The sequence below is a fragment of the Coniophora puteana genome (genome assembly GCF_000271625.1).
Source record: "Coniophora puteana RWD-64-598 SS2 unplaced genomic scaffold CONPUscaffold_4, whole genome shotgun sequence".
NCBI classification, from domain to species: Eukaryota; Fungi; Basidiomycota; class Agaricomycetes; order Boletales; family Coniophoraceae; genus Coniophora; species Coniophora puteana.
In genome coordinates, this window is record NW_006913056.1 from 205,044 (window position 1) to 219,541 (window position 14,498).

General features: G+C 52.0%; 6 protein-coding genes across 6 annotated transcripts; 3 read left to right on the forward strand and 3 right to left on the reverse strand.

The window, feature by feature from the left end:
* Positions 1-471: 471 nt before the first annotated feature.
* On the forward strand, positions 472-1,379 carry CONPUDRAFT_135962 (uncharacterized protein). Its single transcript, XM_007768449.1, has one exon. The coding sequence runs from the start codon at positions 804-806 to the stop codon at positions 1,122-1,124; it is 321 nt and encodes a 106-aa protein (XP_007766639.1). The 5' UTR covers positions 472-803; the 3' UTR covers positions 1,125-1,379.
* Positions 1,380-2,215: 836 nt separating this feature from the next.
* CONPUDRAFT_135963 (uncharacterized protein) lies at positions 2,216-4,618 on the forward strand (the record flags this gene model as incomplete). The annotated part of the gene is made up of 10 exons (XM_007768450.1): positions 2,216-2,491; positions 2,543-2,635; positions 2,700-3,124; positions 3,179-3,261; positions 3,315-3,602; positions 3,658-3,852; positions 3,912-4,034; positions 4,090-4,169; positions 4,223-4,451; positions 4,521-4,618. The coding sequence occupies 10 exons, from the start codon at positions 2,216-2,218 to the stop codon at positions 4,616-4,618; spliced, it is 1,890 nt and encodes a 629-aa protein (XP_007766640.1).
* Positions 4,619-5,587: 969 nt separating this feature from the next.
* Positions 5,588-6,971, forward strand: CONPUDRAFT_71383 (uncharacterized protein; the record flags this gene model as incomplete). Its single annotated transcript, XM_007768228.1, has 11 exons — positions 5,588-5,661; positions 5,715-5,727; positions 5,773-5,784; positions 5,863-5,929; positions 5,981-6,000; positions 6,050-6,079; positions 6,253-6,254; positions 6,304-6,381; positions 6,441-6,544; positions 6,609-6,635; positions 6,775-6,971. 11 exons carry the CDS (start codon positions 5,588-5,590, stop codon positions 6,969-6,971), a joined length of 624 nt encoding a protein of 207 aa, XP_007766418.1.
* A 902-nt stretch (positions 6,972-7,873) lies between these two features.
* Positions 7,874-9,530, reverse strand: CONPUDRAFT_135964 (uncharacterized protein). Its single transcript, XM_007768451.1, has 2 exons — positions 9,503-9,530; positions 7,874-9,429 (listed from the first exon to the last, which is right to left on the reverse strand). The coding sequence occupies exon 2, from the start codon at positions 9,378-9,380 to the stop codon at positions 8,019-8,021; it is 1,362 nt and encodes a 453-aa protein (XP_007766641.1). The 5' UTR covers positions 9,381-9,429; positions 9,503-9,530; the 3' UTR covers positions 7,874-8,018.
* Positions 9,531-10,051: 521 nt separating this feature from the next.
* Positions 10,052-11,176, reverse strand: CONPUDRAFT_135965 (uncharacterized protein). The gene has a single exon (XM_007768452.1). It carries the CDS (start codon positions 10,478-10,480, stop codon positions 10,256-10,258), a length of 225 nt encoding a protein of 74 aa, XP_007766642.1. The 5' UTR covers positions 10,481-11,176; the 3' UTR covers positions 10,052-10,255.
* Positions 11,177-11,411: 235 nt separating this feature from the next.
* Positions 11,412-14,399, reverse strand: CONPUDRAFT_120725 (cytochrome P450). Its single transcript, XM_007768453.1, has 9 exons — positions 13,257-14,399; positions 13,151-13,194; positions 13,018-13,099; positions 12,883-12,962; positions 12,522-12,826; positions 12,370-12,468; positions 12,301-12,311; positions 12,070-12,249; positions 11,412-12,007 (listed from the first exon to the last, which is right to left on the reverse strand). The coding sequence occupies exons 1-9, from the start codon at positions 13,665-13,667 to the stop codon at positions 11,567-11,569; spliced, it is 1,653 nt and encodes a 550-aa protein (XP_007766643.1). The 5' UTR covers positions 13,668-14,399; the 3' UTR covers positions 11,412-11,566.
* Positions 14,400-14,498: the final 99 nt, after the last annotated feature.

Genomic DNA, 14,498 nt, shown 5'->3' on the forward strand with positions numbered 1-14,498 from the left:
AGTGGCGTATCTCTCCCTCAGCTTGTGCCTTGTATTTCCTATCTGGATCAGCAGAGCTTTTGGCGCTTCATATTTTGAGGGAACCCCGGGATTGGATACACGTGTATGGTTGATTGGATGATAACAAGCCGAGGGTAAATCGAAGAACGGGATTACTGGTCCGTGACTTGGCGTAAGAAGTGGGAACTGTAATACTGTACAAGGCATACATACGCCGGGTGTTATTTTGGGCCTCACGCGCTCGCTGTTGGACCATGTGCGACCAATTGTTCGAGGAATTTTACCGAAAGAGCCTGTAGCCTGGCAGGCGAGTGTACGATTGATATTACGAGAAAATCGGCGTCTTGCAAGGTGAAGAAGTCAAGATCCGAGTCGCGAGAATGAGGGTTGCTTAGCACGAAGGCGGCGATATGATAGTCGGCTGATGGTCAGCTGAAGGGCATATGACAAGGTGTCGAAGATGGACCTTAGGCGTGTTGATCATGCCCTGGAGCGAAATGTGCCGCCAAAGTTCTAAGCGCTCGTATCGCAGTAGACCGCCTATTCGAGTGCCGCTGGGTGTCCGGTTGGAGCACAGACGTCATGTACTGATAGTCGGTGAAATGAGAAGCTGCAGTTTGCAAAGAGCGTCACTCTGATAAGTATGGATCCGCCGGAAGAGTGTCGCCCAGCTGTCCCAATGCTGTGGAACGCGAACAACCCTCAAACCTCGCCGTTCGTCGCGAACGTAACTGTCAACCCGTTCCGTAGCATGTCTGGGCCTACAGGGAGAGGGCGTGAGTGCGGACCGGGCCTAAACGTTGATGCGTCTACCGCCGATACGCTCCCAGCAGACCATTGGTTCGACGAGAGCTGGCTGCCCTATGAGCAACTCGAAGATCTGTGAAAAGGAACAACTAGTCGGAGGCCGTGGAAGCAGAAACGAGTATGTCGCGCGGCATGCGTCTACCATACCGTGGAGCGGGGCGGGTATCAGCACATGGGCCTCCCGGGACGCGGGTCCGGAGCGCCTGCGCCTTCCCGACGCGGTCCTCTGCCTATGGAATCGAGGTTCATCAACCCGTTCGAGGCGGCTCGGGACAGGGACCACATCACGGCTTTCATCTCGGGCATATAGGAGGTGAAATTGGTGGAGCGTACCTTCATGTCCTTAGACCACGAATAGGACAATGAGGCTGCCGGTTAATGAAACGTGAGACGAGTGTGGCGGACTCGCACATGCCGATTGCCGAGTATAGGTTTGCTTTAGGCCTTTTATTTTCATGTGATGGTGCCGATCAGTGGAGTTGGCGAGTTCAGGTGAATCAAGCGGCGCGTCCTGCTGGGTGAATCGAAGAGCATCGTAGCTCGATGTGCAATTCCGTGTCATCGTGATGTCTTTCACGGGCCGTTTACGTTCTGAGACGCGACGACTGAGGTATAGGGTTTAGTTGAGCGCCTGGAGGTTTTACACTGTGTGAATGGTGTATGAAACAGGTATGAACAAAGCCAAGGTGAACTTCATGTGCTAGGAGGCATGAAGGAAGAAGTGGCTGCGTTAGGGTGGGCAGCGCGCCGTGGAGGTCCGACGCGACACGCGTTTCCGGTTTTAGGGGACCGTCCTTTCAACCTCCTCCTCCTTTTGGACGCGCCTCCTCTAAACCATTCGACCCGGTTTACTTTCATCCTTGGTGCTCTTGCAGGATAATGCAAGCCTCACTTCTGTTTAGCTATGGTGCGTGACAAGACATTTCAGCAAGATGAATGAAGCCCGCTGCCTGAGATAGCTCGCGTGCGAGCATCGAGACTCGAAACACGATGATGTTGAGGAGTGGAAGGACGACGTCGAGACCCCTAATACAACGATGGATGAGGTCAGAACCTTATCTTTAGCTCCCCTGAGCTCTGGCGTACTGCATAGAAGGTGTGTCAACAGCCAAACCAATCCGTCTTCTCCTGACACGGGTCCCTCATGTTACAGGAGGCCCACATCTGCTTCATCCCGTTCGTCTGCGTCCGTCACGGAGTTTCTCCTCTACGGAATCCTATAAGACCTGCCCTGCAATGTTGCTGCTCCGAACCCAACTACCAGTTCCCTCGCCTCCCAGCTACGAACTCAGCCTTCCCCGCACATCCTTCTCGTGCATCACTACCCTCGATACCTATCTCAAGCACATCCCTAGTTGCTTGTACTTGATCAGGCTATACCTCCTCCGCCGCCGACATCTATTCAGTCATGTCTTCGGTAACGCCAGACGGCAACCCTACCCCCGACACCATCTCTCACTCTGGCGACTCAGGCAGTCGTCCTATGAACGTCCGGTCACTTTCTTATGCCAAGCGCCAAACTTCTACCTCCCTTGAGCAGGAGAAGGATTCACTCGAAGAAAAGAAGGCTCATCCCTCAGACAAGCTTGACGACGCGTCAGGCGAAGTCGAGCACGTCGAAAATCCGGATGGCGATCTGGTGGTCGAAGTGCTACCGGAGTGGTGGCTCAGCAAATATCTACCTGTATGTTCTTGAATCGCTTTTTTATTCCATAATGCTTACAAACCTCGGCAGGGCTACTCGCCGAAACGCATGCTCAAGTTCAAGAACCCGAAGAGCTATTACTTGGCCATCAACCTCCTTGCCGGCCTCGCTATCCTCTTCTACGTACGTAGCCTTCCTTTCGCTAACTATATGCGCTACTTTACTGACTATATGCGCACATTCACAGGGATATGACCAGGGTGTTATGTCTCAAGTCAACTTGAACGACGATTACCTCAAGCGCATGGGGATATATCCTTCTTCGACACCTCGCAATAGCGCAGCCCTCGGTGGCATCGTCTCGGTTTACTACGGCGGCTCCCTGATCGGAGCTCTTTTCGGCGGACATATCGCTGATCGCGCGGGACGCATCACCGCAATCATTATCGGCGTCGTTATATCAATTATCGGTGCTGCGTTCCAGACGAGCGCGATGAACATCACCTGGATGTGCTGTGCTCGCGTCGTGACCGGCCTCGGCGTCGGATGCATTGATGCAGTCATCCCTGTTTGGAGCAGTGAGGTTTCTGAGCACCAGGCCCGCGGAAGTTTCCTCGCTATTGAGTTCTTCCTCAACATTTTTGGTTTGGCCCTCGCATACTGGATTGAGATGTGCGTACCTAATGATCATTTGGTTGACATGAGCTCACACATTCGTTTCTTTAGCTTCACGAGTATGAGCTCTGACCAGGTCATGGCCTGGCGCGCGCCCATCGGTCTCCAGATTGTCTTCTTGCTCGCTATCCTCAGTACGTCCATTTTAATTACGTTTTCCTTCGGTTTGTTGATGTACCCTTTTCAGTTTTGGTTCCCTTCTTTCCCGAATCTCCCCGCTATCTCGCCAAAGTTGGCCGCATCGACGAAGCGCGCGCTGTCTTGGAAGCCACCCGCTCCGGCTCCGTCGACGCCGAGCTGCGCCTGATCGTGCAAAGCGTGCGGGATGACGCGTCGCGCGAAAGTGACAACTCGTACTGGCGCATGCTCTTCCCGAAGAGCGTGAAGCAGAAGGAGCTTCATCGACGTGTCGTGCTCAGTGTGTGGCTGCAGATCATGCAGGAACTTGTTGGCATTGGTGTCATTACGGTTTATGGTGCGTCTCCCTTTGCGTTTGCACGTTGCAAAGCTGACGGCATGACGCGTTATAGCCATCGATCTGATCCAGCAAGCGGGCTTCAGCCAGAGCGATGCAAAATTACTTGCCGGTTACAACAACATCTCATACATGTTCTGCGTTCTCTTCGCCGTTTTCACTCTCGATCGCGCTGGTCGCAGGAGTACCATGGTATGGGGCGCCGCAGCCATGGCTGTTTTCTTGCTGCTCGGTGGAATCTTGGACAAGTGTGAGTTTCATTTTTCACCCCGAGTCTTGTGAGTTTGTTCTGACGTATCATGCCTTCAGTTGCCCAGGAGACGTTGAACCGTCATTACGGCGGTGCTGTGGTTGCGCTCACATTCTTGTACACTGGTACATTTGGTGCAACCTGGCTCGTCACGCCTTGGTTGTACCCCACCGAGCTTTTCCGTGAGTCGAGAAATTGATGACTTGTATAACGTGGAATCCTGACCATGAATTATAGCCACCTTCGTCCGCGCTAAAGGTGGTGCCTGGTCCGTTGTTGGCTGGTCCATTGGTAATGGTGTTGTCACCATGATCACTGTGCGTTTTGCCAGTATCTTATTATGAAACTAAACTGATGGATCGTCCTTCAGCCCTTCCTTTTCCAATCCATTGGATGGGGTGTCATGATCCTCCTCTTCGCACTCAACCTCTTCGTCATCCCCTTCATCGTCTTCATGTACCCCGAGACCTCAGGACGTCCCCTCGAGCAGATCGACGAGTACTTCGCCAACTCGAACACCTACAATGTTTTCAAGGGTTCAAAGCAGCTGAAGGAGGCTGGCTTCGCCGACTGGAGATGGACGAAGAGATATGCTGGCGGTATTGAAGAACGCGTCACCGACCCCGTTGACATGGGTGTACTCTCCGGGATGAGTGCCGACTCGATAGGCCGTGCCGCCATCGCCGAGGAGATGGGCGGCGGACTCGGCGAGAAGACCGTGCTAGGGAAGCTCAGGCGCAAAGCGTCCAACGCGGGGCTCATATGATATCGATGATCTGATGATTTCCCCTCATTCCTCTGCAGCCGGACTGACGGCTTTGTGCATGCCCTTTTCACTTATCTCTTAATTCGACATCCATTGTACTTTTACACATTCTGTCTCGATTTTGTACAACAGCTGTTCACATGTACCAGTATGAATTGCTTAATCAAACATTTGTGTTATCAACAACTTCCATTTCGAACAAAACGTTTGAGTCCAACGGATTCCATTGCTGCGCTGATGAATATTTCGGTCCGCTGGCGGGCCGTCCTCGCGGGCGCTTTCGCGACAATTTGTGGCTCCCTTCTTCAGCTGGCTTGTCCAGGTTGATGAACACGGTCATCCCTGAATCCTCCCTCTTACAACCAATTGTCTCTCACATTCCCGCGTAGAACTGAACAAGGTACACACGCACGAAAGAGTCGCTCTGTGTACGCCTTCAGAATACATCCGTATGGTGCCGAGAACGTGCGCTGTAAGATGCGGTCACTCGGGTCAACTGCCGTGCATCCAAAGATCTAACGTAAATGCGAAGGTGCTTATTTTTAGGCTTGTTACGCCACTAGGCGCTGTAAATGTCGTCTGTAACTACTTTGTATGGACTGTTTCTGGACAAGGTCGTTTGAACCGGTAATTTCCTTTGTTCTTCATCACAGCGCTGGCGCGGTGGACCGTCCGCAGCTCCTCCTCTCCGATGCTTGGACACTCACCAGGAGTCCGACAGTTCGGCGAAGCAACTTCAGAGGCATAGCCTTTGTGGAGGCTTCATGTATGTCAAACACGTTCTCTTTGTGTTTGGAACTTTTGGACGCCTGGATATCGCCAAACATGTACGAAAGGGCGTACATGGTGGATGCTGCGGGCAGGCGAAGACCCCAAATGTCAGCGCTTGGTCGGACCATGTTCCTTTAAAAAACCCATATTCCACCCGTGCGGACGCTTCTATCGAGACTTGTCACTTTACTCGCCACCATGGCTGCTATAACTTCCTCGTGGACGTTCAACGAGACACAGTACGACCTTGAGGTCGAGGACTCTCTCGATGCGTGAGTATGCCTTTCCTCTCCTAGGGGCTCGTTCACCGAAGCATGTGTCTCAGGCGTGCGACGATTGTGAGTGCTACTGGTGTTTCGTTGTCTGATCACGATGCTTCTCAGCTAACTCGAATAGTATGTTGCATACTTCGGTTTCACCGTTCTAATTTGGGACCATGTCCTGACCTTGGTTGACGAAGTGAGTTCTCTTAGAACTTCAGCGAGTATTTTACTGAGGTCTCAAAGATAGAACTAGTGTGGATGCATCCTAAAAACACGAGTGCGTTTGGAGAGGCTTAGTATTATGCTGAGATCCTGATGATTTCTCCAGTGTCTTGTCTGTTTATTGTGGTATGTTCTCGGGCCAAATCTGACGTTAAAATCTTCATTCCCCTGGCAGAATCGGTACTTGACCCCCTTGGGTTTTATTGTTAGTCTCGTCGGTACGATGATACCTGTGTGCGCTCTACATTGAGCTGACATGGATCTTGCCTCTTCAGCATATCTTTTGCCTAGCTGGACCTTACAGGTGAATCTGTCAATCACGGGTGATTGGACTAAGCGTGGCCGTCACAAGTGATCAATGTGATTTTTTGCCTTCAGGAGTGAGTCTGTACGTCGTTATTTCAGCAGGCATTGCCTACAGTATTCTAGGTGTGATCACTATGCGCGATACGAAGGGGTCATGCTTGCCCTGGCAGTAGAGATTGCTGAACTTATGATGCTCGTGAGGTACGACTGGTTCCCTCTGATTGAAGCCATACAATACTGAACAACCAATATCATCGCAGAGTAGCTGCACTGTATAACAACCATAAGGTGGCGGTTTCTGCTTTAGGTCTCATTCATGTCGCGTGGCTGGCGGTAGCAATTTGGCTGATGATTCATGGCGCACGTAAGTGTTATCAAACTTTTTATTTCATTTTCTTAGGGCGCTCATCATGGATTTTCTGTGGCAGCTGTTATGCATACACCGGCTGTTCACTGTAAGTAGTTCACGCTTGCGACACCGATTGATGTGATCAACAACCGTATGAATGGACCACATAGCCTGCACAATGATTTTCAATACCCTGAAGTAAGATTTTCTGCGTCTTGCTTATTGCTCTTTCGTATTCACACCAGCAAGCTCAACACTCGCTTCCTCATTTGCATGGATCCCTATGACATATGACACGATCGTTATCACACTCATTCTATGGAGGACAATACCCGATCTTTATGCGAAGGAGATTAATACTATCGGTTCTATTTGCTACAGGCTTATGGTCGATGGTCTGATTTACTATATGTACGTGACGTTCACTCCGCGAAGTCTTTGAACGTTAACTGGTCCCAACTCAAGGGTAATATGTTCAATAAATTTGGCTTTGACAGTGATGATCAATACGGAGCCATACGGCCTCAATAATATTACTGGACAGTAAGCGGGTTTTGGTACCTACCTCCACTAAGCTCATGAAGTGATCTTCTCAGACTGTCCAAAACGTTGAGCTAGGCGTCTCTCTCCTAAAGGTATCTCTAACGTCAATTTCAGGATAACCGTGGCCATGATGTCTCGTATCACGCTCAGTTTGCTTGGGTCTACTCGAGAACCTTTGTCAGAAGATACAGAACTTGAATCAGTTGTGTTTGCACAAGTGGGGTCGACTAGTGGATCCTACTTGTACAACAGCGAACAGTTATTATCACTTTGTCATGTATCCTCACATTTCCGTCCAACCTCCCCTACTATTAGTACAAGTCAGCATCCCGACTCACAAGAAGATGACATGTCATTTGACTCAGTGTTGAATAACCCCACTATCTCGACCTGCATCTCTGCTTCTCCCTGAAGGGAATACACTATAGGGATCATATTATAAATATATTTCTTAGTAGTCTGCAGAATATCATGCACTGCTTAGATGATGGTACAGAAGACTTGGCATCCCTCCAGGCAGTCGGTATTGATGTGGATGTCCTCTGATCTCCTGGAAAGGTATCGTTCGGGGTATCTAGTCGCGTTGCCTCTCATATACTACTAGACTTATTCCGAAGTTTTTTCACTAGCTCTGCCTGCTTGTATATTACTTGGTTGTTCTTACCATTTAGATGATATAAGAACTCACATCTTAATCTTTGTTACTCTCAGCTTCGCCCACATACTCAATACGACAGTTCAGTGAGACAGTTCTCGATCGCATCCGCTGTGTCTATCTTTTATAAGCAGACTGGCAGACTGTCTTGTACATGCATTGATATATATGTTTCAATTATACTGGCCAAAAACAGGCATGAGTTGTCTCTGGCTATTTAGCGGCTGGGATCCCAACTTCTTGTAGATCTCACCGCATTCACAGTGTGACGCTTTAAGCATCTAAACGCACTCACTCCGCAATGTACTCCCCTTTACCATCCAATGCTCTCCTCCTCGCCGAGGCCCATGCTCCTAATGCAGCCCATCCCGCCCCGCTCCGTCCTTCACACACGTCAGCTAACGCACTAACATGTCCCACCTCCCCGCTCCCTGTGGCCCTGCCCAGCTTTGACACACAAACAGCACACGCATACGGCGGCTGCCTCACGTCCTCTGCAACGCTACTTGTGCTCTGCATAAAGCACGCATAGTAAACGCAGTGGTCAAGCCCAAAGCAGTGGCCGAGCTCGTGCGTTGCCGTGCGGCACACCCTCAGAAGATACGTTTCCCGCGAGTCGGGAAGTGCTTCAGACGCCGCTTGTATCGCGGCGCCGAGAGGCGTGTTTGAGTCGACTCGTTCGCAGCCGATAACAAGCGCAGACGATTTGGGTCTGGGTTTCGAAGCAGCCAAAGGGGCGCAGAGCGAGCGCACGTATTCTGCACAATGGCTGAGCGGCCATGCGTGGGCCTCGTTGACGTCTTGGCTGGCGTCCAGCGCGGGATTGTATCGCGCCGAGCTAATGACAGCAATGCGGCTAGCGCCGTAGGCGCGGCCGCAGCAGAAGTCGTCGGCATCGTCCTCATAGAGGTCGTACGGCATGAGGAGGAGTATGCAGTAGGCATCGTCGGGAAGGATTTCTAACGCTGCGTCGAGGAGATCGTTTAGGTTTAGCTGGCGAGGGAAGAGCCTAGTGGGGTCAGCACGGTGGCGGATGCCGATGACTTCGGAGGTAGTCGGACATTCAAGTCCAATATAAGATTTGGGGTTATCGTCCCAGCGACTGAACTGTAGGCTGGACTCGAGACGGCGGACGGGGAGACCGGTGAAGAAGGCTCTGATGTAGGAGATAATGTCCTCTGTGAGCGGCTGACTGCCGAGCCAAGAATTTAGCTGGGGTTGATTGCGTTTGACGTAGGTGGGCACAGCCCATTTTTCCATGTCGTCGACGCTGGAGTCGATAGCTGGTGGAGAAACCACGTAAACCGTTCGTTTTTCGTCTGTGATGGGATTTCTTTCCTTCAGGCGGAGCCATGCACGTAGCGATTGCGTGGGGTACTTTGGGTCCTCAGCGAGGTCATCGCCTGGAAGGACGAGAGGACCGGGATACGTCGGAGCTGGAGGGAGAGCTATTTCTGACTCGACTTCCTCGGACGGCTCACTACGACGTCTTCCACTAGCTAAGCCTGCTTGCGCTGAGCGCCTGGAGACTCGACCGGATGGCTCGGAGGCCGCGAGTAGGGCAGTAGGAGAAGCTCGGGTGTAGCCAGCTGATTTGGCATGTGGAGAGGGCACAGCGGTCATCCGAGAGTGAGAGCAAGCAGAGGAAGGCATTAATCTGGTGATGGTCGTGATTTACGACTTGGAAGTTGAGGGTGAGGCTCTAAAATCAAAATTTTAGTCAGCTTTAGAGTTAGTTAAGGCTCTCTTGAGGCGTAAGTGAAGTATGATAGTACCAGCAGCCTGCTTGAGGGACCAAAAGTTCTTGTACCTAGCAGAGACCTTGAAGCAGAACACAGCCTTTGTATAGGTTAAGGCCCTCGGTGTCAATGCAGTATCATTTCCCACGCCACCACCTTGTAATCGCACGACATTGCGAACGTTGTTCAGTGACCAGTTGTTGTTGACATGAAGGTATCATGCATTCCTGTCTACAGGCGCCCGAACTACTCAATGTCATAGTCGATAATCTCCATCGTCACAAAACAAGTCTATCTCGCCTTGCGCGGGTTTGCCTGACACTCAAGGAACCTGCTCTGGATGCCCATTACTGCAGCCTCGACCGGTTTGAAGGCCTTCTCAGGGTCCTACCTGGAGACCTCTTCGACGTCAACCCAAAAGATAGTGTGGGCTGTAATGACTTGGTAAGTCTAGCTACTGTGTAGGCTAATCATCGGGCTGATAATTCGTGTTAGGACTCAGGAATTTCAGCGATCAATGGTCCGAGACGAGTGGGACACTCTCATATCGTACAGTAGAAAGGTTAGAAGCCTGAAGATACACTTTACCGAAGATGAAGATTTCATCAACGAGACGAATGTTTGCGCATCCTTGGCCAAGAATTGCCCTGCTTCCCAACCTACAGGAAATCACCGTGTTCTTCAACGGGTCACTCTCAGGCGCGGGGTTTGTGGATCGAATCTATCTAGGTCCAAACATCCAAACATTCAAGATTACTGCGGATTCCGAGGAAATCATCACGATGCTCTTCAGGGAAACAAGACCACATCTGGAACCGTTGCTGTGGTCCCGCTGTCCTGCGGTAGAGAGTTTCGTGTACAAAGGAAATGGTGGCCTTGGTGATACATTGTTCCAACATTGTTCAGGAACCTGACTGTCTCAAAGATGACCCTGATAACAAGTGCTATCTGTTGCTGGAAAACCCTCAGCTCTCTTCGTTGCGGCCCCCTTAGTACAGATATATTGACGCACATCGCGACCTTTCCCTCATTCAGGAACCTACAACTTGACCTGAATGCCGAGACGAGCTGGCCTGACAATGGTCATTGTTTTGGCCTTCGCATACTCGACTCACTCAACCTCAGCACTCCTTCATTCGAGATAGCCACGAAGTCTCTGTCCCGTCTATGTAGCGATCGGTCAAGCCGGCGATTGGCACTCCTTCGCCATCTCAAAGTTTCCTCCTGCTCCATGACATCGTTCTCCATATCTTCAATAGCTGCCGTTGTTTCTGACACGGTGGCTTCCGACAGCTTGCACACATTCGTAATTCGCGATCTGCGCTCCTCGCGAATTGACGGTCTTGCATCCCCGGACAGCACCTCGTGGCTACATCTGCTTCGACCTTTTCAAATGCTCACTCAACTAAAACTGCAGTATTGCGGAGAACCTCCTAAAAACCGCGTATCCATCGAGTCCGTCAAAACTTCTAGAACTCCTACGCAGCTGGCCACTTCTCGGGCAGCTGGCGCTCTGGCCTATACACATCCCATTAGCCCTGGAGGAGGCCATTACAGTCATACAGACTCTCCCTCAGCTCAGGAAGTTTGACGTCGGGATTTCAGTTACTTCTGATGCGATAGCCTCGCTTCAAGGGAGCGAATCGTCGTTTCCCTCAAGCACCCGCGTTCGCTTCCTTACGATAGTGCATGAAACGGAAAACTTGGATGATGCGAGTGGCCTTGCCATGATACTTGCCCGCATTGTTCCTCGGCTGCTGGGGATTTCTCGCTTGAATGTGTGGACTTGGGGCAGGAGACAGGTGCGGTCAAGGTTCTGGAAGGCGGTGGCCCGGGAGCGTACAATGAAGGCCGAGGGCGTAGAACAAGAGGCCGTTCTGGGTTAAAGATAGCAGTAATCCATCTCTATTCAGCAACGTAGCCGAACAGTGTAGTCAAACAATGTCCAAAGAGTTCTTTTGTCTTATTCACGAGAGATAGAGGTGAGTGTATGCAAATAAATAGCGTACGACAGTAATAAATGAGTGCTACATATGCAATAAAAACTGAGTCCATCCAAATAACACCAAGTCAAATACCACGAACACGGTTGCCGATCCATCACAGACGTGTAACGCGCAGAGGCAAATCCACCTTCCCCTCCCCAACCACCCTAGGGCGCGGCAACAAGCCCCTCGCGACCTCAATCTGCGCCTTCGCATCCCGCATATCAAACTCAAAGTTCCGCACCAGCGTCACCAGCACCGCCTTAAACTCCGCGAGCGCAAACGCCTTGCCGAGACACGTCCGCGGGCCGTCGATGAACGTCAGCAGGTGCTTGTGCCCCTGGATCTCCCGCGCGCGCGTCTCGAGCCCCTCGGGGTTGAGCCACCGCGCCGGGTTGAACTGCTTCGCGTCGGCGCCCCAGTACTTGTCGGAGCGGTTCATGTACGCGATCGAGACGGTGACCTGGGTGTCCTTGGGGACGAAGATGTGGTCGACGTATTTGCCCGACGCGTCCTTGATGGGGTCGCTGAGCGGGATGACGTCGTCTTCCGTAGTCTGTTCGCCGATGGGAGAGATGTTAGCGAACGGTCCTTGTGATAGAATGAGTTTGGACGCACCATGCGAGCAGTTTCCGGTACGGGTCCGTGAAGGCGGAGTGTCTCAAGAATAACCGCATCGAGATATGGCAGCCCGTTGGTTAGTTGCTCGTATGTCGGATCTCTGATAGTGAACTGGGAAAGTTCCTCCCTGAGGCGGTCTTGGACACCCTTGTTTTGCGAAAGCTCAGCCAGAGCCCACTACGAAAGGTCAGCGTTTGCTTGTTACTTCATTGCTTCGCCTTTACTCACGGATAAGCTGACTGGATGGACAGGCAAACGTGTCAGAGCGTTCAATCAACCAGGCAAACATATACGTACTTGACGTGGTCTCATAACCAGCGACCAGAAGTAGCTTAATCTGTGAAAGCACTTCCTCCTCCGACATGTACAATTCTGCGCCAGGTGACTGAGACTTGACTGAGGGATTCGTCAGTACATCAACTCCGACTCAGACCACAGACCACGCTCACCGAGCAGTCCAATAACCGACTTGTCCTCCTGCCCTGGCGTAAGTCCCAGCTTCTCCTGGCGCATACGCTGCATGAAGTTCGATGCCGCACCACCGAGGGCCGTGTTAAGCTCCCGATTGAGCTGCATCCGCTTGCTGGGCAGCTTCATGAGGCTCGGGAAGAGAAGCCCGAGGGTCAACCCTATCTTGAAGACGAAGGAGGGCGGGTTCGACGAGAACTTGTCGAACATCTCGGCTACGTCAGAGTGTTTGCCATCCAGCGTTCCGAAGTCGTGGGAGAAGCCAGCGATACCGATTGAGTCCAGCCTTACGAGAGGTCAGGTTCATGGTTACTGGTGAAGGAAGATGCTTGAAAGACGTACGAAACACGGCTCATCCAGCCTTGCACCTCAATGACATTATCCTTCGAAGACTCGAGAATGGAAGACCAGGCGTCCACCACCTAAAAACATTGTGCCCCGTCAGATCGGTCACTTGCATTTTATGCATTCACGCACCTTGTAGCCAGAGTCGTAGAATGTGCTGGTGACATTGCGGATAGAAGCATTGCTGAACGCCGGGGTCATTGCTTTGCGTTGCCTAGCGACACGTTGAGAACTGCCACGTCGTCGAAAATGACATACTACGCACCTATTGTGGGGTTCCTTCACTTCTGTGATGACGCTTTTTCCGACCTTCGAAATCGCCGTGAATATCAAGAAACAGCACAGCGAGCGAACGACTGAAATGGACTCACCAGTGCATGCACCAAGAATTTCCCCACCTCCGACCGCTCGTATCGGGACGTCTCATACTTGTAAAAGTGCTGAACCGCCTTAGTGTCGCATAGCACGACCTTGGACAGTCCAATTGTCGACGGGATGGCGTACACGCTTCCATACTCCTTCTCCCAGGCCTCATAGAGCGAGCCGGGATCGTTGCTGTCGTTGACCTTGTAGCCCTCGCCGAGCAGGAGATTCGTGCGCGGCGGTCCGCGGAGCTTGGTGGCGACGATGCGGCGGCGGGCGATGCGGGCGACCTTGAGAAGCAGCCAGACGCTGACTGTGACGGCGGCGACGTCGAGCGCGCGCAGGTTGGAGACGGCGTCTCTCAGCGCCTCAACCGAGATATCGGGAATTTGTTCGGGGATGATCGACATGATCGACATGATGGTGAAGGGTGATTGGGACTCCGAACATCTCAGGGGACTGTGGTTTTATGTTGCTGGAGGTCAGAGGAGTCATGGGGCCTTTTCCCAGCGGAGAGTATTGAGCCGGGACTTTAGGGCTCCGAAACGTGATGAGGTTTATGCGTGGGGGCAGAGAAGCAACAGGGGCTTTGTGCCGACGAGACGCGTCTGTCTAAATCAGGCGCTCTATGGGCGAATCATTTCTTGCTGCGGGGTGTGGGGGCAGTGATAGGCAGTGACTGGTGATGCGTGGGTGCTGTCATACGCTACAGATGGTAGGGATCTGGCATCCTCCAGAGTCGAAGAGGCGCACAAAGCATGTCATGGGCAACCTCGGGGGTCGCTCATGAGGCTGAGGACCTTAACATGTCAGAGTTCTGCATTCTCATGGCGAGCGGCCGCGGCCCGCGCGGCGGAGATTGACTTGAACTTGACCCCTTTTCGGGGAGTTGTCGTGGTCAATGACGTCCGGCCAAAGCCTAAAGGTCCTATCTTCCTTGGTGTTTTGAGGACTGAATGAGTAACTGGCCGAGCAGGACAGCCAAGCCTCCTGTGACAAGAAACAAGCTGACCTACAGCAGTGTGCGCAGCGGATGTGATCAAGGGCCGTCGCGCGCAGGCCAACGCTTTGACGCCTGGATGGGAGGATTAGCAATGGATGTATGCGCCCGATGACGCAACCCAAATCCTGTGGGTCATGTTCGAATTAACTCGTCGCTACTATCTGGGCGCTTTTAAGGGAGAGGACCGTTTGGTTTCGTCGCTGCTTATGTCAAACCAGATACGAGACGTGAGTATGGCGGAAGTAAA